The sequence below is a fragment of the Danio rerio genome, chromosome 18 (genome assembly GCF_052040795.2).
Source record: "Danio rerio strain M-AB ecotype USA chromosome 18, GRCz13ab, whole genome shotgun sequence".
NCBI lineage: Eukaryota > Metazoa > Chordata > Actinopteri > Cypriniformes > Danionidae > Danio > Danio rerio.
The window spans coordinates 41142648-41168347 of NC_141038.1; the positions used below are offsets into that span (position 1 = coordinate 41142648).

Below are 25700 nucleotides of genomic sequence, written 5' to 3' on the forward strand. Positions count from 1 at the left end.
CTATGTCTGTACACTCTCAGAAATAGAGCCACAAAAGTTGTTACTGGGGAAGTACCTTATCTTTTAAAAAGATAGGCTATATATATATATATATATATATATATATATATATATATATATATATATATATATATATATATATATATATATATATATATATATATATACACTCAAACGTGAGTTTTTAAAACTCACATTTGGAAAAAAAATGAACAATACCCACCACATTGCTTTTTTTTTTTTTATTAAAAGTCCAGTATGTAGTGGTTTAACTAGATATTGCAGTCCAAATTCAAAATAACAACATAGGGATTGTGAATTATGTAGCCAGAAGTATGTATGGCTGCATTTCATCTTTAGAATGAACAATACGGGGGGTATGATGCTGTTCCTTTTCGTGTTTACCAGCTGACTGCTTACCAGCTGACCTCTTACCTCCGTATAGATGGCTTTCCCGCTGTAACCAGTTTGCGTAGTAGCTTGCCATGTATGTCAGTGGACTTGAGATACAGAGAGGAGTTGACCACAATGACAAGGTTCGACTCCAACGAAGAATGGTTCCAGAAAATGGGTAAGACAAAAACAGAAGCCAAAAAATAAGTAACACTATATCAAAATACTATTGGTTGGGTTTAAAGAAGAAGCAGCGCGGGTCAATCGATTGGTCAGTTAGTCAGTCAGTCAGATTACAGTGGCCTCTGGTGGATTTTTGTGAGAACAGCAATTGCAAAAGGAACTCACGAGGGAAATTTGAGATTTGAAAAAGCATACACAGTGGCCTCTGGTTGATTCGTAAAAACAAAAACGAAAACAAAAGAGAAACATACCTCCTGCAACGTATTTGGCGCTCTACAAAAATGTATATAGTACGTGTATATGGTACGTTTTCAAAATGAGCCTGGGTTACAAAATAGTGCCCCCTCCAGCTCTGATATGATGCACATATAGGTTGCCAGATTGAGGACAGCAGCATTTCAGGTATCAATATGGAAATGAAACTCTGGCTAAATAATTGGGTAAACTGGCAGTGGGTGGAGTTATCCAATGTTTTGGTTTGTTCATAGTTACCCAAATATGGGGTTAAATAACCAAAATAAAATTTTAGAAAGCATTAGTTCCCTTAAAACTACAGAAGTGTACTATTTAAAAAAAAGTACCTCCCCTGTGACAACATTTGTACCTTTATTTTCTGAAAGTGCATAATAAAAATCAATGGGGATAAAGTGTTGTTCAGAACCCAGCTGACTTTCACTGAATGTACAAAGAGTTTTCTTCAAAACATATTTTCTAAGAAAGTAAGTTGGTTAACCAAGTTAACCAGATTCAGAAGCTACATTATCTGAGTTTGCGCAAAGCAGCATGCCAGTTTCACTAACAAATCCAAGCACACATATGAAACAGAACCACATGACCATCACTCATCAGAGTGTTCACAGCAAATTCTGCTAGTGCGCTCGCCGACAAGAACGACTCCTATCAAGGGAACTATCAGGGTTTCCATGGCAACCATAAAGCATCATTCAAGGTCATTATTCACACAAAGCAAGAATGGAATATTTTATCGCATCCCAGTCGCTGGAGCGCAAGGATATCAGCAAGAATGTTCGAGCCATTAAAACACAAGATTTATGGGTAATGATCGGACCCATAGAGCACGGCTATGAGACATATGACCCCCTCCCACCAGCCACTGTGTCATCGATCCACACCGCAATGAGTTTGTCTTCCCAGTCATTTTCCGACATGACACCGCTGCCTCCGAGGCTTTGCCCGATAAAAACAAAAGACTGAGGAACCTGCAAGGGTGGAAAAAAAGCACATGAGCAATTACATGACCTTATCCTGCCGCTCTTGATCTAGGTTTAAAATGGGAGTTCCCCACCTTTCGTCTTACATTTATACCTTTGCAAATGCTCTTTTTTGACATTTCAGTCGCTTCACTGGAGGCAAAGTTTTGGCAGAAGAGGCTGCCACGGTTCCCTACATCAAAGTTTGAGTCATCAGAGAGAGAGACTGCGATCCTGAGGGAGACGCTGCAGGCATGCGAGCGGAACTGAAAAGCACTGACAGTTGTAACAGTGAACTAAGCCACTTGAGCCGGGGAACCAAAACCCAGAGCCACAGTATAGAGGATGTGATAAAGAGACGTTTAACAACTTATCCGAGCAGATGTTAAAACTTTTTACAGACATGTTCTGGAATTGATCACTCAATCAAAGTCTAAAGTAACATGTTAAACGGAGAGTTCACAGCTAAGATTTAGATGCTGTCATCATAGATTTATTCTCCTGTTGTTAAAACCTAAAGTATACGACTTCTCTTCTGTGGAACAACAAATGACTCAATGGTTTTGATTTTTAATCTGAGATAATAACAGATTAAATCACTGCACTGCACAGATCAGTGATATATGTTTATTTTTTTTTACTATCTATTTATTTCATTCATTAATTTTACTTTGGCTTAGTCCCTGGTTTATTAGGGGTTGCCACCATGGAATGAATCAACAACTACTCCTGCATTTGTTTTATGCAGCAGATGCACTTCTAGCTGCCACCCAGTACTGGGAAATGTTCTATTTTACACATTTAACCCTGCAACAATTTAATTTCTTTGTCTAGATAATAAAAGCCAATGGGGATGCAGTCTTGTTCTGAACCTCGCTGACTTTGATTAAATACAAAAACAGTAACAGTCTGCAAAGAACAGCGGTAGTAAGTTCTGGGCCTGAGAAAATTATGATACAATTTTCCTTTTTATTGCTAAATTATTACATACTATTTAGAAGGGTTGATAGATTTAAGAATGTTTTATCTTTAAAATATGTGCTGCAATCAGTTTTTAATGGTGATTTGGTGTTTGAAAATTTCTGAAAACTGTCATTGCTTGTTATTTTTGTAGACATACTGATACATTTTTTCATGGTTTCTTGACGTGTTTATAATTTTAAAATAATAATATATGTAATAACATACAGTACCACAGTTGTTACTGGTTCTGGAATCTGATTGGCTGAGAGTTGAGTGCATTGTTCCACTGATTTACCCATGTGTATCACTCCACCTGCAGTGAGTGTAAAGCGGAGAACTAAACTCACCATACAGTAGTTTGACTGTGGTGGATGCAGTTGTTTAGATTTTTGTCATCTCTTTGATGGTTTCAGAGATGGGACTTCCAGCCAAGGTTAATAAAATTTGAAATTTGCTTTTCTTTCAGTACTATTTTTAACTTTACCATACATTTCAGCTTAATATTAGTTAATTTCATTATTAATGGTTTTGTTAGTTTTAGTTTTTATTTTGTCAACAAATTTCTATGAAGTTTTTATATATTTAGTTTTTATTTATTTATTTAGTTTTAGTTATTGTAATTTAGGGGAGCAAATAGAACACTTACAGTGTTGACCAAAGTTTTAATTTTGCACAGCCTACATTATCTCTTGTGCATCATCTTATCTGAACACAAACCACACAAATGTAATCTTAAATGTAAAAAATGACAATTATGATGAATTCAGACAAGCTTCTTACTATTAAAAATAGTATAGTTATTATATATATATATATATATATATATATATATATATATATATATATATATATATATATATATATATATATACACACACACACACACAAACACTCTCTCTGGCCACTTTATTAGCTACACCTGTCCAACTATCTACTCAGCCAATTACATGGCAGCATCTAAATGCATTTAGGCATGTAGACATGATCAAGATGATGTGATGCAGTTCAAACAGAGCATCAGAATGGGGAAGAAAGGTGATTTAAGTAACTTTGAACATGGCATGGTTGTTGCTGTCAGATGGGCTGGTCTGAGTATTTCAGAAACTGCTGATCTACTGGGATTTTCACGCTCAACCATCTCTAGGGTTTACAAAAAATGGTCTGAAAAAGAGAAAATATCCAGTGAGTGGAAGTTCAATGGGCGCAAATGACTTTGCCTGTTCTGATGAGTCCCAATTTCGTCTGCGACATTCGAATGGTAGGGTCAAAATTTGCCATCAACAACATGAAAGCATGGATCCTGCCTTGTAACAACGGTTCAGGCTAGTGGTGGTGGTGTAATGGTGTGGGGCATTTTCTTGGCACACTTTGGGCTCATTAGTACCAATTGATCATCGTGTCAGTGCCACAGTCTGCATGGGTATTGTTGCTGACCATGCCCATCCCTTTATGACCACAGTGTACCCATCTTCTGATGGCTACTTCCAGCAGGATAATGCAGTGATAATCCAGCATGTCATAAAATGCAAATCATCTCAGAATGGTTTCTTGAACATGACAATGAGTTCACTGTACCCAAATGGCCTCCACAGTCCCCAGAACTCAATCCAATACAGCATCATGTTCATGTTATTTCATCTCCACCAAGACTACTTTTCTAATGGACACTTATGTTGGAGTCTGATGGATGCCTCTGTAGTGGGTAAATATGATTTATAATTCCTTTTATTTATTTTTAAGCAAACAATAGAAAAGGAAAATACATCTGCTTTTGTCCGTTATATAGCACTAGCGGATACAATTTATATAAATATACAAAAATTCCAATTTTTAATAATTTATTTTAAACTTAGACTTAGACTTAGAAAACTTCATTACCATGAACATTTATTATTTATACCTGACTGAAAATATTTACACATCTACATGATTCCATGAGAAATGTATGGCCTTGTATGAATGCATGAAAAGTTCTGGCACATACAGTGATGAATGACCAAAGCAATGATGTATAGAGCGTAACACGTACAAACCCCAATGCTTATGTAAACCCAGGGTGTTGAAAATGTATACATGCATTAATGGTAATTTTCTTTCACTGTCCAGGATTCACTGTGTTTTATGGGTGTGCGGCAAGGTCACGCTTGCCCTTTCAAATGAAGTTCCCAATTCATTCATCAGCCATAGCGTGACCTATTCATCACCCACACCCAGGCATGTCATGCACATGTGGCTGTGGAAGAATTCAATTACTTCAAATAGGCAGCGTCTTACCTCATCTAGCCATTTCTGCGCTACTTATGAAGCTCTGATGAAATTGTTCAGTACAGTTCTTTTTGGAGTAGGTTTCCCTAAACATCAAATGCTTATGCAGCATAATGTAATCATCTCTCTGTACAGTCTAAAATGCTGAATAGTACGGCTTGCTGATTTATACATGTGTAGTTCAATACACTTGTCTGTTGAGCTTTGCAGACCAGTAAGCAGAATTGATGAAATGTTGGTGTAGATTGTGAGAAAGTGGTTTACTGCTGAGCTGGGATTCTGGGTATCTAAATGAGAGCCACGCACACATATTTTATGACCGCCTTTTTAAAGAGAGTATCTGAAGGAAGTTGTTTAAAAATGGAAGCAAACAACGAAAGTGTAGTGCTATGCTTTTAACATTTAAAAATGAAAAATCTACACTTATTAATAATTGGAAATTTAGATTTGTTTAAATATATACTGTGGGTTTGTAACTTCACTGGTGTTTTCAGTTTTTGATCTGCATTGTGGGACTTTTTTAAAGAATAAATAGTAAAAGATGTACTTTCAGCTCATTACTTGTTTTTGTACAGTAGTTTTTGTGAAAAAAAAAACATATATTTTGTCAACCTTCAAAAAAATATTTAAAAGTCTTTAAACTTTAAACTTTTCTTTAAAATTATTAAACTTTTCTATTTTAAATGTAGGTTAATTAATGCAATGTGAAAACATAAATTTAGAGAAAACACACGTCACAAAATTTATCAAACTGCTGCCAATTGTTTGCAAATTATTTAATATGCTTACATTACACATATTGTGCAAGATTATAACCAGCAATTAAATTAAATATGCAGTATGTACACTGTAAAGAATAATATGATCAATCAGTCATGTCAGAATGCTTTTAGTTCATTGTAACTTATTAACTTAAGTTAATCATGTTATAACTTAATTATATAAGTTACGCAAGCTGTTTTAAGTCAGTTAAACATAATATAAGTTCAATGGACTCATAAGGTTAATTAATTCAGCTTAAAAATGTAAGGCAAACAGGATTTTTTACAGTGTAGGCTTGACTGGTGGTTGAACTAGGTACTGCAGTCCAAATTCAAAACATTTGAGAGGGTTTTTTCCCTCAGCTCCTCCCCTGAAGACTCCACGTAATTGCAGGTTGCCAGATTAGAGCAAGCTTGCCTGACGATCGAGCTTTACAATGTAAGCTGCTCAGCTAATGTATATATTTGTAATATTTATAATATTTGCTAATCAAAAACCACCGCATGTGGATTTTTATAAGTCTGAATCCGCATCTCATTCCAGAGGCTGCTGCTGTCCTCCAGAGGTCACATTTTCAGCCGTGTTTCAATATACTGAAACAGCATTTATGACTGAAATTAAATATGCTGTTTTAAGATAATCTAGGACGGCGAAATATAATTGGGTAAAGCGGTAATGGGTGGAGTTACACAGAATAAAGCAAAGACAGACATTCTGACACAGAATGAACATTTCGAAGGAGACTTATAATTTTTACATTGTTTTTCAGATAAACATGTTCACTTAGCAGTTTCTTAAAGATCTGCAAACATATTATGGTTTTTTTAGAAAAGGCTAAAACTTACACACAACACCTTTAATATGATGTTAAAAAAATAAAACCACAAAAATAAATAGTATCACAACAGACAAAAATAAAGTAGACTGCTGTGAAATAATAATGCTCAGTCTGGGGGAAATCAGGGGAAATTAGGGCAAGTGCCATTTTTTACACCACTTGAGTCACTGTTGGTTGCTGCTTTTACGCCTCGCTGCACTGTATCTTAATGGTTCAGAGTGTGAACATGTGCCATTTTGAATCGTCTTCGGTGCTTCAGTAATACCAAATGAATAGAATAATATCTTAATCGCTATAAGCTAACATTGTAAAGACAAATTTATATTTTCACTTCAATATGAGCTCAAAGAATCAAAGAGAAAGAGACTGTCATGGGTTTGATTCCCAAGATAAATCATAATAAAACAGGTCCCTTGAATAATATTTAAGTTGTTCCTACCATGTGCATAAAAGTTGTCGGGATATGTACAATTACTATACCGTGTATACATAAATTGTGTTCTGATACAGAAAGATTTATTTGCACAGTAAAACATCACAGGTGTCATCACCAGGAGAATGCTCAGAGCAGTCACATCTTGGCTTTTGTGGAAAAATTCATCTGAGAATTTGAAAAGAAAGTTCAAATGCATGTTTGACACTGGCCTAATGAGAATCTAAAGATGTGACTCAGAGACTGGTCTTGATAAATGCCTTACATTAAGTAAAAGCAAGTGAGATTAATTTCTTGTCAAGTTAAAAGATAACCCCATTAGCATACTTTATTCAAGAACCTTTGATTTGATTGTATAACGTTTGGACTGTGATCAGAGGAGTACATGGATCTAATTTAAATAATATTACTAGTTGTAACAAATAAAAGTAAAATATATGGTAAGCAATTATGGTACCACTTTACAATAAACTAACAGTTTGTAACAAGAATAACTTACTAAAGGCATTACTGTCATTACAATATTTATTAATCTTTAAAGTTCTCCTTATTGTTCATGCTCAGATAACACACACACACACACACACACACACACACACACACACACATATATATATATATATATTTTTTTTTCATTAATGTATTTAAAAATGTAGAAATTGATATTAACTAACTTTAATTGATTAATATTAGTTATTATATTAGTTATTTGAATGTGACCTTATTGTAAGGTATAATGGGAGCTATAATGACTGTTTACAAAAAAATGTCTTATTAATGATGATTAATATTAACAACAATAATAATGTTATAAAAAATTTGAATATTTAAAAAATATATGTATAATGCATTGTTACTTAATAAAGAAAAATATGTTTAATGTATTGTATTTTTTTAAATGAGCACCCATGACCACAAAACAAATAGTATTGCTCAGTTTTGACATTTATTCATCAAATGAAAGCTGAATCGAAAGCTGAAACTGAAAGCTGAAACTGAAAGCTGAATTCCATTGATGTATGATTATTTTTAGAATTAGACAATATTTTGAATAATTGAATAGAACTTTTTGAATGTGAGAGTTTAAAAAAAATGATAAAATAATGAGTTTTTGGCAAAGAATATTATTTTTTAAAAATAGGATTTGATATATTTAAGAAATTTACTGAAATGTATTCTGGAAGATGATCTTTACATACAATTTTAATCATTTTGGCATGAAATAAAAATCAATAATTTTGACTCATCAATGTATTGTTGGGTTTTCCCACAAACAAATGCTACCTGTTTAATTTGATATTGGTTTTGTGGTCCAGGGTCTATTTTCAGTACAAAGGAGATTAAAATATTTTAACACTTTATCAGTTGTAAACCACACAATATACAGGCACCAAAAGGGCATATAATTTTTTTTTCTTAAAAACTCTAATTGTTTAGACTCATAAAGTCAAGTAGGCAAAGCATGTGCGTTATTAATATCTGTATCAATTTTTGTATCACAAGCATACATGTGTACTCGAGGGCCACTCCCTGGACAAGTCTAAAGGGCAGAAGTATTTGCAGAACAAATATGTTGTTTAATTTACCCAAAAAGAGCATAAAAATGTCCCAAAGATGATAAAGTCAATGCTAAAATCTTGGCTGAGAGCTCACTGACCTTTCCCGTGCTCTGGGTTCAGAAAAGAAGAAGCACGGCTTTATCAGTAGTTAAATTAATGATCAATCCTTGAAAACTCCCTGACTCTGCAAGACTCCTCCTGGCTTAGCCTTTCTTCTCTCTTTATTCCTCATCTCAAATTCTTCCCCTCGCTCTATAACACACACACATACACACACTCACACACGTATACACACACAATGATCTCTGCAATCGCACGGGCATCCCAAAAACTTGCACCTTCTTCGCCACAATCCACATTTCACTCACACCGTGAGCCAGAACGCAAACGTCTCGGTTTTGTCTGCAGCGCAAGCCAAGCCCAGAACAGAAGCTGGAAAAAGTTGAGCTGTTAAGCATCTTTCACCTCCCTCTCAGTGGCGTCTCAATCACTCTGCTGAGATTTTTGTTCAAGCACAGACAGAGGCTTTAACAGTGTGGCTGTCACAGATGAATATAATCAGCTATTGTGTCCGCGGCAGACAGACCGATCGTGTTGACAGATAAAGCCAGAGCTGTAAATCTGCTCTTACCTGCTGTTGAAGCTTAAAGCAGGGAGGAGGAACAGGAGGTAAACGGCTCCGATGAATTTCATTGCTTTGTCTTGCTCTCATGCACTCGGCGTTTCTCTTTCCCCCTTTTTCTCTCGATCGCTCGCTTTTCCCTTCTCCCTTTAGCTCCTGGTTGGCTCGCCACTCTCTCTCTCTCTCTCTCTCTCTCTCTCTCTCTCGCTCTCTCTGTCTGTGGTGCACACGCGCGTTAATGCAGGCACACACGCCGCGGCAGACAGATGCAACGCTGCGAGCGGTCTGTGTATGTGAAAGTGCGAGGCACTCCGGCTTCAAATAGCAGGGACAGGGAGACGGACGGATTTATTAATGGCCAGGAACCAGGGTGCAGGGGCGGGGGGGATCCGAGATCCGGAGAGGAAGACTGGAGAATGATTTGAGGTGGTGAGGTGATGTCAGCATCAATACAGCCAGTGGCTCACTGTCTTTCTCTTCTGCGTTTCACGGTGAGATGAATACCTGCTGGTGTGTCCCACATGATATCCATCTGTCTGCGTTATTACCCGCAGCCTTGGGATGGGGCAGGGCGATTATCTGGGCTCGAGGCGAGCAGGGTTACTCCACAAAGACTAAATTAATCAATTTCGGTGGAGATTACACTTTGATGGCAAGGTTCATTAGTTTGACATTTCCTTCTCTGTTGTCCGTCAAAGTAATTGATGAGACATTTCCCCGCTCACCGTCTCATATTGTGAGATTAAGAGGGTAAAGCGATGATGATGAATTTAATAGTCATGCAGTCGCTTTGCTTTACCTTTCTGCCATATTGCATCCGATGTCTTCATTCACTTTCACAGATCTGGTCTTCAATATCTAGAGAAGCAAAGTGGTATAATAAATTGGTATAATGAAATCTCAATATGAAGATAATTTTTAAAACTTCCTGTCTTAAAAACTATTCTAACTCTAATCTGTGGTACTACAAACTAATAAAAACAAATTAACCAAAATACCAAGAAAATTACCAAGTTTTCGGTATATATTATACTACAAAACACCACAGTTTACTGGGGAAAAAAATTTAGGAATACTACAAGTTCACAAAAGTTAATACTACAGGATGATGTAGCTGTCAGGGTTGGTGAGGGAAAGGAGCAAGGACTCCAAAATAATTTTATTAATCTTAAAAATAACACAAAAACCGAACAAAAACTACCCAAAGGAGGAAAACATTGACTAAACAAACTTAACTGGGCTGCACTGGCAGGGAAGAGCAGGACAGGATAAGATGGGATCATCAGAAAAGAATGATGAAAACAAACTGGTAAACTACAGCAAGCATGCGGGAGCTATAAAGAGAACACATCAAGAAATAAACAGATGAACGGAATAAATTAATAATGGGATGACAAGATGGGTGGGACTAGACAATAGACAGGTGAGCACGTGGCACAAAGAGACAAACACATGAGCCATGTGCTCCTATCAAACAGGACTAGAATACTAAGCAAGTGAGAATACTCATTAATGCATGTTCACGTGAATCAGAAGGCTAAAGCACATGGCTGCATGTAAACATGAACACCAAGATGACGGAGCGAGCGCGAACCAAGACTGGTCATAACTGCACACTCACTACAAATACAACAGACAAGACAAAGATAAGAGAAAACTCTGCCACCAAAACAAGAATAAACATGACTGAAGTGGCAGAGAGTGGAGCCAGGCCAGACCAGAAAAATTAATATGGGAGGGAAGAAAGAGCAAAGCCAGGGAGGGTTAGGAGGTTCAGGGACTCTGTCTAACAGAAAGGGCAGAGCTTCAGGAATATGAATCAGGGTGGGGAACCAGGGAGGGTCTTGAGAGACAGTATAGTGTGGCACCAATGGTTCAGGAACCCAGACAGAGGGCTAGGAAGGAGCGAGAGACCAGTGATCAACAAGTGAAACAGATCGGGGAGGGACTGGAGGGACAGACCAGGGTATGTCAGAGACCCCAGGGCCAAGGTGAAGACAGTCCAAGGAAGAACAGGGACACACTAGGGAGGAACCGGAAGGGGTGATTTGAGGAGGATCGGACAGGACAGACAAGGTGGGGAGCTTGACAGGGGCAGTCAACGCTTAAGGCCCATGGAGAAACAGCAGGGCTGGAGGCTTGTGGAGTGGCGGCAGGGCAAATAGCTGGGCTTGAGCCGGCAGAACTAGGAGTCTGAGCATTACAAACAGGGCAAGGAGCCAGGCTGGGGCCTGGGCAGTGCAGGTATTGGGCCATGCTCTGGAGCTGGAGCCGACACTAGGGGGCAATCTGGAGCTGACACTGGTGGACGCTCTTGAAGTCAGCTCTTGAAGGTTTGGGCATGTACTAGGAGGTGGTGCTGGCTGTGAGAGGGGTCCATTCCCACTGCAAGATCTCGATTCAAAATGGCACATGTTCACACTCTGAACCATTAAGATACAGTGCAGCGAGGCGTAAAAGCAGCAACCAACAGTGACTCAAGTGGTGTAAAAAATGGCACTTGCCCTAATTTCCCCTGATTTTCCCCCAGACATATTATGCCACCTCTCAATATTTCCATGCATGTATTTCACCCAGCCTCTCCCAATCGTTCATCCAGGCCTTCTAGAAAAAGAGTACTCTGCCCAAAGCCAAGACCCTTGTTTGCCACATGAAGACTCTGGGCATACACCATATAGGGGAGATTGTTCTGATGACACTGTTGCAGTCTCCAAAAAAAAAAAGGTTGGTCCTGGAGGTCCTTATTTTGGGAGAGGGGTGGACCATTGTAGCTGTGGAGTCATCTGTTGGCCAGTTTGTTATATCAGGGTCTGTAGGGAATGATGAGCGAGCTCAAATGCAATAGCAATGCTGTAATACATAGTATCTGTTAATTGATTTTTGAATGCTACAGCATACTGTTGTATTAACTATTGCAAACTAATAAACAGCAATAAATACTGTAGTACTGTACACTACAATATGTCAGTTTACTTTAGCACTATAGTTTTAACAATAAATGTATAGTGCTTTTCTATGTGGGGATTAAAGCTCTAAATTATTTTATAATAAATGTAAATGGATAAATTGATAATAAATGCCATCTTCATTTACTAAAATACACTGGTGACACACGCCATACTTTTACAATCAGTTTGATCAACTTAATCCCCAAAACCCTTGTTGAGCTGTGACTATGTAATATTGTTTCAGGGTTCAAGCCTCTACTTGTTTATTTTAACAGACATCGATAAGAATTTTTATAAGATTTTAATAAGCTAAGCTTTTCAAATCATATGGTGTACACTACAGTCTCCAATATCTCATTTTTATGGCACGTATATTTCAACGATCCTTACAATATTTAGTCAAAGTCTGGTCATTTGAGATGTTTAATGAAGATAAAGTTTACCATCATGCTTTTTTCATGTCATTAAAGCTTGTTGTTTGTTTTTGCATCTCACAAAGAGTTTGGACTCATAAATTATGAAGCATGACATCCGACTTAACAAGCAGATCAAAAAGTAGCTTGCATTCAGATCTTGCATCAAATCAGCCAACGATAAATAGAACAAAGTCCAGCCTCATTTTTCTCTATTTCAATAATCCATTTCACTCAGATGTATGTAAGAATATCTTTCTAATTTTTTTTTTTTTTACTTATGTTTATCAGTTTACATAAATACTACATCCATACATTAAAAATGGCAGATTTATTAATTTTCCTTTGGCTTAGTATCTATTTCAGAAGTCACCCACTGGAAAGAACTGCCAACTATTCCAGCACATATTTTACACTGCAGATGCCCTTCCAGCCGCAACACAGTATTGGGAAACACCCATACACTCATGCACACACACACACACACACACACACACACAGGCCCCGTTTACACAATACGCCGGAGTTCTCGAGCGTCGAAAACGGAGCGTTTTGAAAACGCTGGAAAGGCTGTTTTCATTCTAAAACGCTGCTGCTCTGTTTCAGTGTGGATGAGGAAAAACGGAGACATCTGAAAACGGAGGCGGGACTGCTGAGATTCGCTACCTGATTGGGGCTTTTGTGTAATTGCGTATCTTTCCCTTATTCGTCAAGTCCCTATCACATGACTATAACACATGGCTTTAACGCTACCGGAAGACAGTACTGTAAACCACAACAAGGGCACAGAAATGGGATCGTTGTTTGCACTATTGTCTGTTTAACGCCATTGTGCAGTTATTCATTTGTTACGTTTAGTAACAACTCGACCTCAACGTCTGTCCACAAAAATACCTCTCTTCCTTTCTTTGCCATCGCATTTAATGTACAACCGGTATTTGTTGACTAACAATAACCAAATGCCGAGTGAGACGCATGCTTTCTGTTTATACTAGAACGCACATGCCCAGAGTGCACGAATGGTCTCGTGATATACGTTTGTGGTGGTGTAGTGTGGACGGAGATATGTTCAGAGACGCTAGGTGAAACGCTAGTGTGGACGCAGATCGTTTTTGATCTAAAACGCCGTTTTAAAACTAAAACGCTCTAGTGTAAATGGGGCCACACTCATTCTACAGACAGTTTAGTTTATTCAATTTATCTATAGTGCATGTCTTTGGACTGTGGGGGAAACCAGAGCACCCAGAGGAAACCCATGCGAACAAGAGGAGAACATGCAACTTCACACAGAAATGCCATCTGGCTGAGCTAGGATTCGAACCAGCAACCTTCTTGCTGTGAGGCGACAGTGCTAACCACTGAGCCACCATGGTAAATACATTTTCTACTCTAATAAAAACATGAGTATATATGTTAGCAATGTCATAATGTTTTTTTTTTTTTTTTTGGTCACAGATCGAACCATTTTTTTCAGATTAGCCAAAAAGGGGAGAAGACGAATGTAATTTGCTTTCCATTTATTACAAAACAGTTCTAAGGGAAACTTTTGGTTTTAACAAACAGAACTTAAAACTTGTCATTTTATTACAAATAAAATGAAGAAATAATTAGCTGAATATACATAAATTGTAAAATATTCAGTACTGTAAAAAAATTGTCTACAGTTACTACTACTGTTGTTGATAACGCCAAATGTAGACATCTAACATTATCATTTGTACAACCCAGTACAACCATATTTATTTGTGGTCTCATTTTTAATAAATGATTTAGTTATTCATTCATAAAACATCATGTTTCATTGCTAGATGGATAATTTTTAAAGAATTATTTAGTGGCATGTTTTTGATAACCACCTATTGGTTAAATAATGTAATCGCTCCCCACAACTTTCATTCTTTCAGCAGTTATATCTAAACTATAAACTGTTATCCCAGTACTTCTGTGTTATTTGACTGTTTGTAATTTAAATTAAAAACTAACTCAGACTAAACACTCAATCTCTTTTTTTGAGTTCTGTGTTTTCAGATTTAAATGCAGCGATTTGAAGGATTAGTAAACATATGTAAATCACCATTGTTTATAAATTATCTTGCATGGTTGTTGAGATCTCGATCTTTTAATGATTAATCAAGCAGCTTACACTGAATGCATATATGAAGGCTAAACAAGTAGTGACAGCAAACACCTTGAATGAAACCTACCACATTCCGATTAATCTACACCTACCAACACTCCCGTTTATCCTGGGAGTCTCCCGTATTTCAGACCTATCTCCCGCCACCCTCCCATTGTGTTACTTCTCCCAGAAAACACCCGTAAATCCACCACCCGGGTCCTCAGCTTTTTGGTACAGTCTGTTATACACCCAGGTCACCAACCTATGTAGTTTCCGATCACAGCGACCAAATAAAACTTGGTGCATAGTTCTGTTACTAACCCGGTTCTCAGCTGTGTTATTTAGACCCCCCCCCCACCACACACACACACACACACACACACACCAGCCAAATAAGCCAAACATTGACAGGTATGGAATAACCCACCACAACTTCCATCATTATAATATTTTACAGGAAAGCCTGAATACTTTAATACATTAGATTTGAATGACAGGCAAGGCAATCTCTCTGTGATCATTACAAAAAATAAGATTAATTTACAAGTAAAAAAAAAAAATTATTAATCTGCGGATCATGTGTGTTCCGAACCATGGGTTGTGATCCATTTGAATCATTCATATGTCCCTTATATAGTTTGAGCCAACTAAAAAAATAACAGTATAAGCAACATTTTAGAGACCGTGTAACGTCTTCTTCTGTTAGTTAAAAATGTTGTGATGCATATTTACAGATCAGATTTCACTAAATGTGAAATACAAAAATGTGAAATGCTGAGCTTTTATAATTCTTTCTCATATAAGTTTTAATTGCTCTACAAGAGTTTTTCTTTTTCTTTTTTTTTTTTAAGTGATCAATGTTACTTAGATTGCACGGCAACGCATCAAGTTTATCAAATGACACATCACAGCCCAGTGATTTATATAAATAGAGATTTATGGCAAGTGCAGCACCCGGCAGATTTAAATCTAGCAGCTGATCACATGATGCACTGAATGTTTCAAACACACCGGTGTGATCCTACACACCAGGTACCAGCCAAGACAGATCATGATGGTGTGTAACAGTACACATCAAAGGGTTAAGTAAGCTTTGGTTTCCAGTCTCCCATTTTCATATAAGTATGAATGGAAGTATTCAAAATGAAAAGTGCAGTGTGACCAGTGCTCATTAAATGACATGTTTTGGGTCTGACCATCTGTTTGAATTCAATCAATTGCTGACAGGATTGTTAAGAAAAAAAAACTATTAATTTGTCACACTTTATTTTGATAGTCCGTTTGAAAAATTAAGTTACATTGCATCTACATGCCAACTAATTTTCAGTGATTATATGGAGACTGTTATGTTGGGGTTAGGGTTGGGGCTAGGGTTATGGATAGTGTCAGTTGACATGTACTTGCAAAGTTTTTCAAACTCATTTAAATGTTTGTTGAAGGAGCAGTACTGTATGAACAGTTATTAAGCAGACAGTCTACTAATACTTAATTGGACCATCAAAACAAAGTATTACCAATTATTTTTACACTACAACTCAGACATTTCTCAGTTTAAAAATGATAATTATGATAAATTATGATAATTTACTTGATGCCCTCACATCATATTATATTTCTGCATTCTTTTGAGTGATAAAATGTCCTAAATATATAGTACAGAACGAAAGATGACAAACGTATCATGGAAATAGTTCATTTGACTCTTGTGCTAAATTTCATTAGCTCTGTATGAGAGACTAATTTTTTGAAAAACACACTTGAAACGCCAGTATTTAAAATTTATGAATGAACCATTAAAACTGCTTCTATAAACTGAATGAAACAATTAATTTAAAAAATACATAAAATCTGCCCTAAAAAAGAATTTCCATGAAATTCGACACAGCAATTTCTTTCACAAAGACAGCAAGGAGAGTTATAGCTAATATGCAGACTTTCAATGAATAGGTATTGGTTGTTCTTTACAAAACCAATTGAATTGCTTCACACAGCTTGGAATGCAGCACAGAAATATTTTATGATAGCTTTATGTTGGTTCTGAATCATTTTTAAGCTTGAGAGAACAGAAAAGAGCCTTCAAAACTTTCCCTTTCATGGATAGAAAGTAATGCAGCATTAACTCTTTTCAGGTGAACTGTCCTTTTAACAGAAATACTATATCATGTTTCTTTCCCTATGTTGTTTCTTCTGACACTTCCTAAAACAAAATGCTGTAAAATGAGAGAAAGCACACCATAAAAACAACCAAAACTCTTTAGGAAACTGTAAAGTAGTATGTCTGAAGCAGCCATCCCTCTTTTCACCTGTGTCACTCACATTATTTTTGTCTTCAAAGGGAATAAAAGATTTAGGGATAGCCATTGCTTTTAGCCATGGAAGGCTGACTGATTCAAGTTCTATGATCAGAACAGTGGAAATGGAGGAAAGATGTGTCAGCGGTAGAGGTCGTGTTATAAAAGAATGATGAATGGTTTCCATTACACCACTAATGGAGTTTAGAGTCTATTGTCCCTTAGTTCAACTCCCTGCTCCTAATTCCCGCACCTATTTGATTTGCGTCTAATTAGAGCGTCATGGGTTGCATAGGCACTCAGAGAGCAGTCACAGACGAGTGGGGTCCTGCCTCTTGGGACTGCAATAAGTATCCTCAGTAATCTGCACTTATTTGTCTTAGTCACACCTGCAGCAGTTTGTGTCAAAGTAGACAAGGTGAAGGAAAACATGTCACCCGTCAGATTTATAAGAAATGAAGAGGGCGTTCGGATGAACAATGACCAGGCACAGAAAGACTCTGTGAGTCGTTCTGATAGTAATGCGCTGAAAAACAAATCTGTATTTATTTGGCTTCCAGGTAAAACAGTTAATTGCAGTTTGTTCCCATTAGTTTACATAACATTTAAAACTATATTTTTTTTATATTTAATTTTATGTAGGAATTTATGATGGCCCACTAGTGCACAACACAACAACATTTCAAAAAGCAAACATTATTCTCACAACACAATGACATTGAGATTACAACGTAACTACATTTCAAAAAGCTCTAGATGGCAGTTGGTCAATTACAAACGGCCAATTATGTGAGCATCTCAATAAGTATTCATTCATTTGGCAGACATTGCAAAGGGGTATGCCCAGAGCAAAGGTATACTTGCTTCTTGCACCTTGATAGCAATGTATTGTCTAGATGTAATCACTGTTTCGGGCTGTAAGTTTCTATGAAAAACATATCTTAAATGATTCCTTTAAAGCAGTCACAGTCGTAGTACATCCACAGTGATATTCAAGTGCTTTGATTGGAAGGATTGGAGCAAACCATCAGTTGGCTCACAAAATGAGACACAAACCATGAGGAAACCCATGATTTTATAGTTCACAGAGTTAAAATGCAAAGAAATAAACAGTAGGTAATTTAATGTTTTGCTATATTTGTCATTCGTAATTTCAGATACACATAACCACAATTTGTTCTAGCATTAAAAAAATTATCTTGTAGACTTCTCTCCTCCTCAGTCCCTGGGTCTGAATGCACACACAGTGGATAGCAATGCAGTCTCTTGCCCTGTCTTTTCAACCGTTAACCCTGCCGGTAATCTGGAGAATTTTAAATGTGCAAGCACATCAGCACGGATACAGGCGATGTGTCTTAATGGTAACCTGATGGTAACAAACTCCACTGATAAAAGACAAAGTTCGCCATTCTCCTGACAAAAATGCTTGCTGCAAACCAACAGCTTTACTGTATCTGCCAGGACAGCATCGTGGAGAAAAACATGCAACAAACTCTGTGAATCATGGAAAAAAACACATTCGACCCGTGTGTCACCCAGTAAATGGGCCTTACAGCTTGGCAGATATGCTTTGCCTTCGGAAAGCACATGTGCTGATGAATAATCAAGAAGCAGGGTCTTCTCATAGGATAAAAAACTCTGCTATGAATAGTAATGAGAAACCGATGCGTCATCACTCCACTTTCAGTTTTGCGATATATCACCGATCTTAATCCTGCCCTAAAAGTAAAACCCGGAAGATGAAATTAAGTGACAAAAGCTTAAAAATATTCAGTTTTCCCCCAAATGAAGCTGACAGGTACTAACATTGTCTTAACTGATGCTTAAAGCACAAAAAACTCTTATAATCTCAACAACAAAAAAAAAGTACTCCAGGGTGTCTTGAACCTTTAAAACTAATCATTTCACTCGACGGCCATCTTTGAAATGCCTCTCGGGCAGTATGCTTAGGCATTCTATCTGAATGGGGAAACACCAAATTCTCCAAAGCTACTTGCCAAGCTTATGATTGAATTTCATTTTAGCAATCACCAATAAAAATAACAACAACTGTCTCATAAGTTTCGTTTCTAAATGTTCGACTCACACAAAATCCGCAGAAACTTATGTCTGGTCCAAGCCCCTCCCCGGAGTTTTGTCAGTCTATTGCGATCAATGATTGACTCCTGTACTAGAAGGCAGGCTATATTCCTTTTGATGACATCAATCTGGTAACCTGTGCTTGTGTGTGTTTTGAACCAGGTGTGCAATACCTATTTCAACCACTAGGTGGTCAAACTTACATACTGCACATTTAAGTTATGATTACTAGATCTGGGTTCAGCAATTCATTTGGCAGACCAATGAAAGATATTTGTGCTGACTGTGCTGATATTGTTAAGAAAACAGTATGATAATGTTAATAACCTTTCTTAGTCTTAATCTTTCTATTTTGTTTGTTTGTTTGTTTGTTTGTTTGTTTGTTTGCTCTTTTTTCCTTTGTACATAAACAAATACTTAAAGAGATTTTTAAAAAATCTGACATTATTCTGAATGCCAAGTCTACTGCAAAATCTAACTTGTACAACTGTGCAAGAAGGTCAAGAAAACACCTTCAATAAGGAATTTTAATGACAAATTCTTTTTTTTCACTGAAAATGTGGTCAGCAAAATATACATGACAGCCAATGTCAAAACCACCCACATGGTAGTCTAATGTGTTTATCCATAGATCTAGTGCCTTAAGTTTGATATTTTTATATGTTATGTTGTTTATGAAACATTTGTAAATCATTTGTAAAACAAAGATACAAATGTTATTTACAGGTGTTGTTTTATATATGTATTCAATTCTTAATTAAGTGTATCATATGTTTTGATAATTTAGTTAAGCATAAAGAGAAAAAACAGTGAGTAAGAAAATGATTTCAACAGAGTGCATAAATAATGCTGTGGTCCCAATTATTACAGTAAGGCCTTAAAAGAGAATATGTTAAGTATGATTACATGAAACCAACACAAAGCAACTGAACAAAGTAAAGCCCAAAGTATTGTGCATATAGGCCAAATCTAAAGGGATCATGAATCACACAGTCTCATGCTGTTCAACAACAGAAGATGTTCTCTTGAGCTGCCTGCTGAGTTAGTGTTGAAATATGGAGGAAAACAAATACGGTAATGACTAAACCCATTTCTCACTCTATACTGACTTTTCTCTGTGTGTCTTCCATAAAAAGCTATTCTGAAAAATTTGGTCTGTTTCGTTATTAAACATTTTGAATAAACTGTGTAAAATAACACTAATTATTTGTTTTCTTATTGGCACACGCTTCATCTTTGTGTGCTTGGCTTCTTCCTCACAAAAAAAATTTGTATAATGTGAGTAAATGTACAAATGGCATAATTAAATCCAGGTAGAAAAAGGCCCTCGAATTAAAGCTTTTTTTCCCTTATTTGGAAGGGTTGTGAAGATTACATGCGTGTCTGTATTCTCATTACAAACATATTTGGAAAATTTCACAATCTATACATTAAACTGACAATTGAAAAAAATGTATTATCCATTTTTCCAGAATTTTGTGTTCTGACAAACTGTAAACTGATAAGATAACATTCTCTTTGGCCTTCCTACCTCCTATACGGTCTCTTAAAGGCTATCGAGTTTTCAAAATAAGAGTCTCATATGGAGGGGGGGGGGGGGGGGGTGTTGTAATACCGCTTGTATTTCTGTGGATTTGTTTACACGCCCAGAATGTCTGAAAATATAGGAAACAATAGCGTTTGAAACTTGCAATATTTAATGTTTATGTTCTAAACTTTTATTATTCAGCTAGATATTTCCAGATTTTCATTCAATCGCACTTTTACAGTAAGCAATCTTTACTTAACATCCACTAAGAACCACCTTCTATTTCATAAGCAGTTCTTTACAGTGGAAAATGTCTTTAAAAGAGATGCCTTTTAGATTACCTTTAAAAAAAAACTTTTTGGAACCATTAGTATTGCCTCAGAATCTATATCCATCAGGATTTGCTAAATGTGTCTTAGATGCTCTAAGTGTGACCAAAATTGCACATTGTATGCCTAAAGGCACACACACAAAAGTGTCCCAATTTATATTGTCGCTTATACCTGTGAACTTACATGGTAACTAGATGTGTAAAGAGTATGGAACTACAATGTATGTACACACTGGTGCATAGTATTTACTTGTGTAATAGTGGTGTAACTACACACATGTAACAACTAGGCCCACACGAAATCTGCGCGCGCAGAATTCCGCAGATTTCTGCAGATTTTTAGCCCATCATTAATTCTGATTTTTTACATGAGTAAATGTGTAAATCTGAATTTATTCAATTTTTATTCAGTAATTTATAACTTTTTATTTAATATATTAAGGTTTTAGTAATGATACTCCGCTGGATACTCCCAAAATAATTCCGCAGAAATCTGCAGATTTTTACCAAAATTCTCAGCAGAAATAGCAAAAAACGTCCGCAGATTTTGTCTGGCCCTGGTAACAACCCACTGAATAATATGTGTAAGTTCATGTAAGGTGTAACAGGACATTATTAACGTAAACTTTAGTAAACTACCCCTTTAATGTGAATTACTTGTGATTCTACAGTTTACTTTAAAACAACATATTAACATAAGGTATTTGTATAGTTCTATATACACTTATACTTTTTTTGCCAGAAGTTTGCTGTTGTTAAACAGTTGCACAAAGGCTTAGGTTTTATATATTACACAGTCATTTGTAATCATTTTACACTTTATACTGAGTTGACAGGTTCTGAGGATTTACCCTGTAAATACAGTGGTATCACAAGGTCAAACCTTCTAGTGCAGTGTTAGTTCATTCTTATTCTAATACAGTGTTCAGAAGTACGGGGTATGCAAACAGGTGTGTAAGTGGAAAAACGCCAGCAAGTATATTGTTGTTACACAATGCACTTACATAATTCTTGTTACAGATGTGTACTTTGTTACCAATGTCCTGTTACACATTTGCACTTAGATATACTTTTCAGTGTGTTGTTACATGTGTGTAGTTACACCAATATCACATAAGTAAATAATATGTACCAATGTGTACATACACTGTAGTTACATACTACTTATACATCTAGTTACCATGTAAGTTCACAGGTATAAGCGACAATATAAAGTGGAACCTATTAGGGTGCTTTAATCATACAACATGTGTCCTGGGTTGTGGATGTTAAATCAGGTTAATTTTGTACAGTGGCATAATGGATATCTATATAGCTGAATATGTTGACTTGTATCCTGTCACATTTGCTGCAAAAAGACATGCAAAAAAGTGCAAAGTTAAAACGCATGTCTGTGTGTTTGTAATTGCATTTGTGTGTGACGCATCATTGCAGAAATGCTTGAATAAAATCCACAACAAATACATCAAATAACCTTATTTGGTATTTTGATACAAACTGAATCTTTGCTTCATTAGAATCTGCCTGTCTGCTGTTTATCTGATGTGATGCTGGAGAAACAGTCACACGTGTGGGAATGGTTGGTGGGCAGATCTAGCTCATTAATATTTAAAGGCATGAGTAACAAAAACAACTACAACATCCTTTATAAACCCAATATTCACATACTCAGCAGGGTATAAAAGATAGCGAAACATTTACAGACACATTCTGGAGACACCAAAGGCTTAACTTAAATCTTGGAAAGAGGAATAAATAGTAGTTCTTTAAAGTTTAAACTAATGAATTATATTATACATGGAATTATACAACTAAAAAAAAAATGTTTAGCATTTTTTACAGTAAGTGAATGTCATGATCAACACTGATATATTTTGATTTCAAATAAACACCAAATCTGTCATAGCTCTGTTTTGTTACAGCAAAAGCTTCCCTTGTCTAGCACACACATAGTGGGATTTCAAAACCTATATCCACAAAATGTGTCCTTCTACAATCAGTGCAGAAAGATTAAATCATCTACACGTCTCAGCTTATTCTCTTCTCATCTGGTTTCCTCTCCAAATGTCAGCAACTATAAACTCTGAAGGTGTCTAAAATGTCTTCCTCGCTGCACTTCCAGCAGGCAAAAATTCACTGCGACTTCACACTGTTTCAGAGCTATCTTCAAACCTGTGAGTGTAGCAGACCATTAGACATGGGTCACCTCAATCAGACCACCCCCCACCCCCCAACCCAACAAGTAAAAAAAAAAAAAACACAGTAAAACTGGATAGGCCCCAAGGGAGAAGTAAACAGGATGACTAAGATATGAGTAAGAGGATGGATGAAATCTGCTCGACCACAAGCGCTTGTAACTGAGGAACTGTGAAGGCTGTCAAAACAAATCCAAGAAGGGAAATATGCCAATATGTAGAAACAATCCAAAAGAGATAAGCGGGAAATAAATAAACATATGTTGTTGAACTGATCCAGATCCCCTTCATATTAATTACCAAGAACAAGCACCAATCACGGGCCAATTACTCCTCTGGCTGCTCAGTTCTAAATTATATTTTTATTGCTCGCTATTAGGCAGTAAAATTACATCCATCCTTGTCCACGGGAGAATTAATAATTCATTGGAAAGAAAGAGTCAATGATCCTTGCAGAGGGAATTCAAATGACCATTAAAAAATATGACTACCTCCGCAGCTGCTGGCAATGGTGTTACTACAACCTTTGTTGAGAGTTTTACTGCCTGAACACTTCCCACATATCCCATCCACGATAAAGATGAGTACTTGGTATGTATGTAAGGGGGTTGAAAACAAACATAATATTGGGTCCATGACAAGTAAAAACGTCAACGATAAAAAAAGGGAAAACATGTTATTAAAAATCGAATTATAAAGTTCTTAAGAAAATGTTTGCATTCTTGTTGGTTTTGTGTGAATTAAAAAACTTTTACATCATTTTAAAGAAAATTCAAGACTAATTTGATTAGTCCAAGGCTCTCTTTCGTTTGCCGGGCGAGAGGGGAGTTTGAGCTCAGGTAGGTCCCCAGAGGTGGAAGGGGGATAACTGAGGTAAGAAACTCTGGTTATTTATGGCGGGTTAGGAATCATCCCACCCAGGCTTATTCTGATTATGTACCCCTATGTACATTTCTGTAGAGAGCAAAATCCCAGGGGTTAAATTTTTTGCAGTTTTTGTTTGCACGAATACGCCAGAGGATGCTGTGTATGCTTTTTGAGATTTCAAATTTCTCTTGCTAGTGCAATTCGCCCCTGCTCTTTAAGCGTAAATTCACCAGAGACTGCAGTTGACTGACTTACTGACTGATTGACCAACCGACCAATCTCTCTCACCCTCCCGCTTTCCTAAACCTAACCAATAGTATTTTAAAAAATCAACCAATTTAACCATCCACCCACCTTCCTAAACCCAATTTTTTTTTTTTTTATTCCCAAATAATGTTTAACAGAGCAAGGGAATTTTCACAGTATATCTAATACATATATATAGAAAATTATTAGTCCCTTTAAGCTATTTTTTTCCCGATAGTCTACAGAACAAACCATCATTATACAATAATTTGTCTAATTACCCTAACCTGCCTAGCTAACCTGATTAACCTAGTTAGGCATTTAAATATCACTTTAAGCTGTTTAGAAGTGTCTTGAAAAATATGTAATCAAATATTATTTACTGTCATCATGGCAAAGATAAAATAAATCAGTTATTAGAAAAGAGTTATTAAATCTATTATGATTAGAAATGTGTTGAAACAATCTTCCCTCCGTTAAACATAAATTGGAGAAAAAAAATAAAAAGGGGCGCTTATATCTCAGGGGGCTAACAATTCTGACTTTAACTGTACTTCTTTGATTTATTTTTTGGCTACAGTTTTTGTCTTTAAAGACAAAATGCAGAATTCAAATGACCAATAAAGAATATGACTACCTCCGCAGCTGCTGGCAATCGTGTTACTACAACCTATGTTGAGAGTTTTACTGCCTTGAGTTTTGTGTGGACTGGAAAACCTTTATACAATTTTAAAGAAAAATTCATGACTCCAAGGCTCCCTTCCGTTTACAGGTAGATCTCAAGAATTTGCTTTGAACAAATCACTTATGTCACATGTCTTTGGATTGTGGTATGAAACTGGGGAACCTGGGGGAAACCCACACAAGCACAGGGAGAACATGTAAGCTCTGCATAGAAATACTGACTGGCCTGGTAACGACATAAATTATAAATCAACAGTGCCAGACTCGAACTCCGTTGTCGCGGTCAACTGACATACCGGACAAACTGGTAACAGTGGATGCAGGATGCATCATACAACCCCTGTAGCATTTGAAAACGGGCTACGTTTTCAGAATGAGCCTGTGTTGGAATCAACCTATTGGTGAACCAGCCATGGTCAATCATAAGCACATGAATATCTTGAAATTAGTGTTTAAATAAACTTCACAAAGTTCCTCTGAATTCAAAAATGATTTTTGTGTGCATTAGTATCAATCTTTTAGGTTATATATAAGCTATGTTCTCCAAAACAATGATAAATTTAGCTTTTAGGAGAAATACGTTTTTTTTTTTTTTTTTTTTTTTTGCTAAAGGATAAATGAAAAAATGAGCATCATGTCACTGACCACAATATTAATAGCTAGCAAGCCATATGCAGCAGCCTGCGGTTTAACTATCTATAGATTGCAAGAGTCTGTAATAAGCTGCAGGGTTGCAAGCAGAGCCAACAGCACCTCGTTCTTTCGGGAAG

The 25700-nt window shown here is 36.6% G+C and overlaps 1 protein-coding gene across 2 annotated transcripts in view; it reads right to left on the minus strand.

Moving 5' to 3' along the window:
* The window catches only part of luzp2 (leucine zipper protein 2), a 251221-nt gene extending 241668 nt beyond the window's left edge, over window positions 1-9553 (minus strand). Inside the window, 1 exon segment of one of the 2 annotated variants that reach the window (NM_001099255.1) lies at window positions 9239-9321. In NM_001099255.1, the coding sequence (NP_001092725.1) occupies window positions 9239-9300 (62 nt within the window). In that variant the 5' untranslated portion in view covers window positions 9301-9321. 2 annotated transcript variants of the gene reach the window in all.
* Between the last annotated feature and the right edge of the window lie 16147 nt (window positions 9554-25700).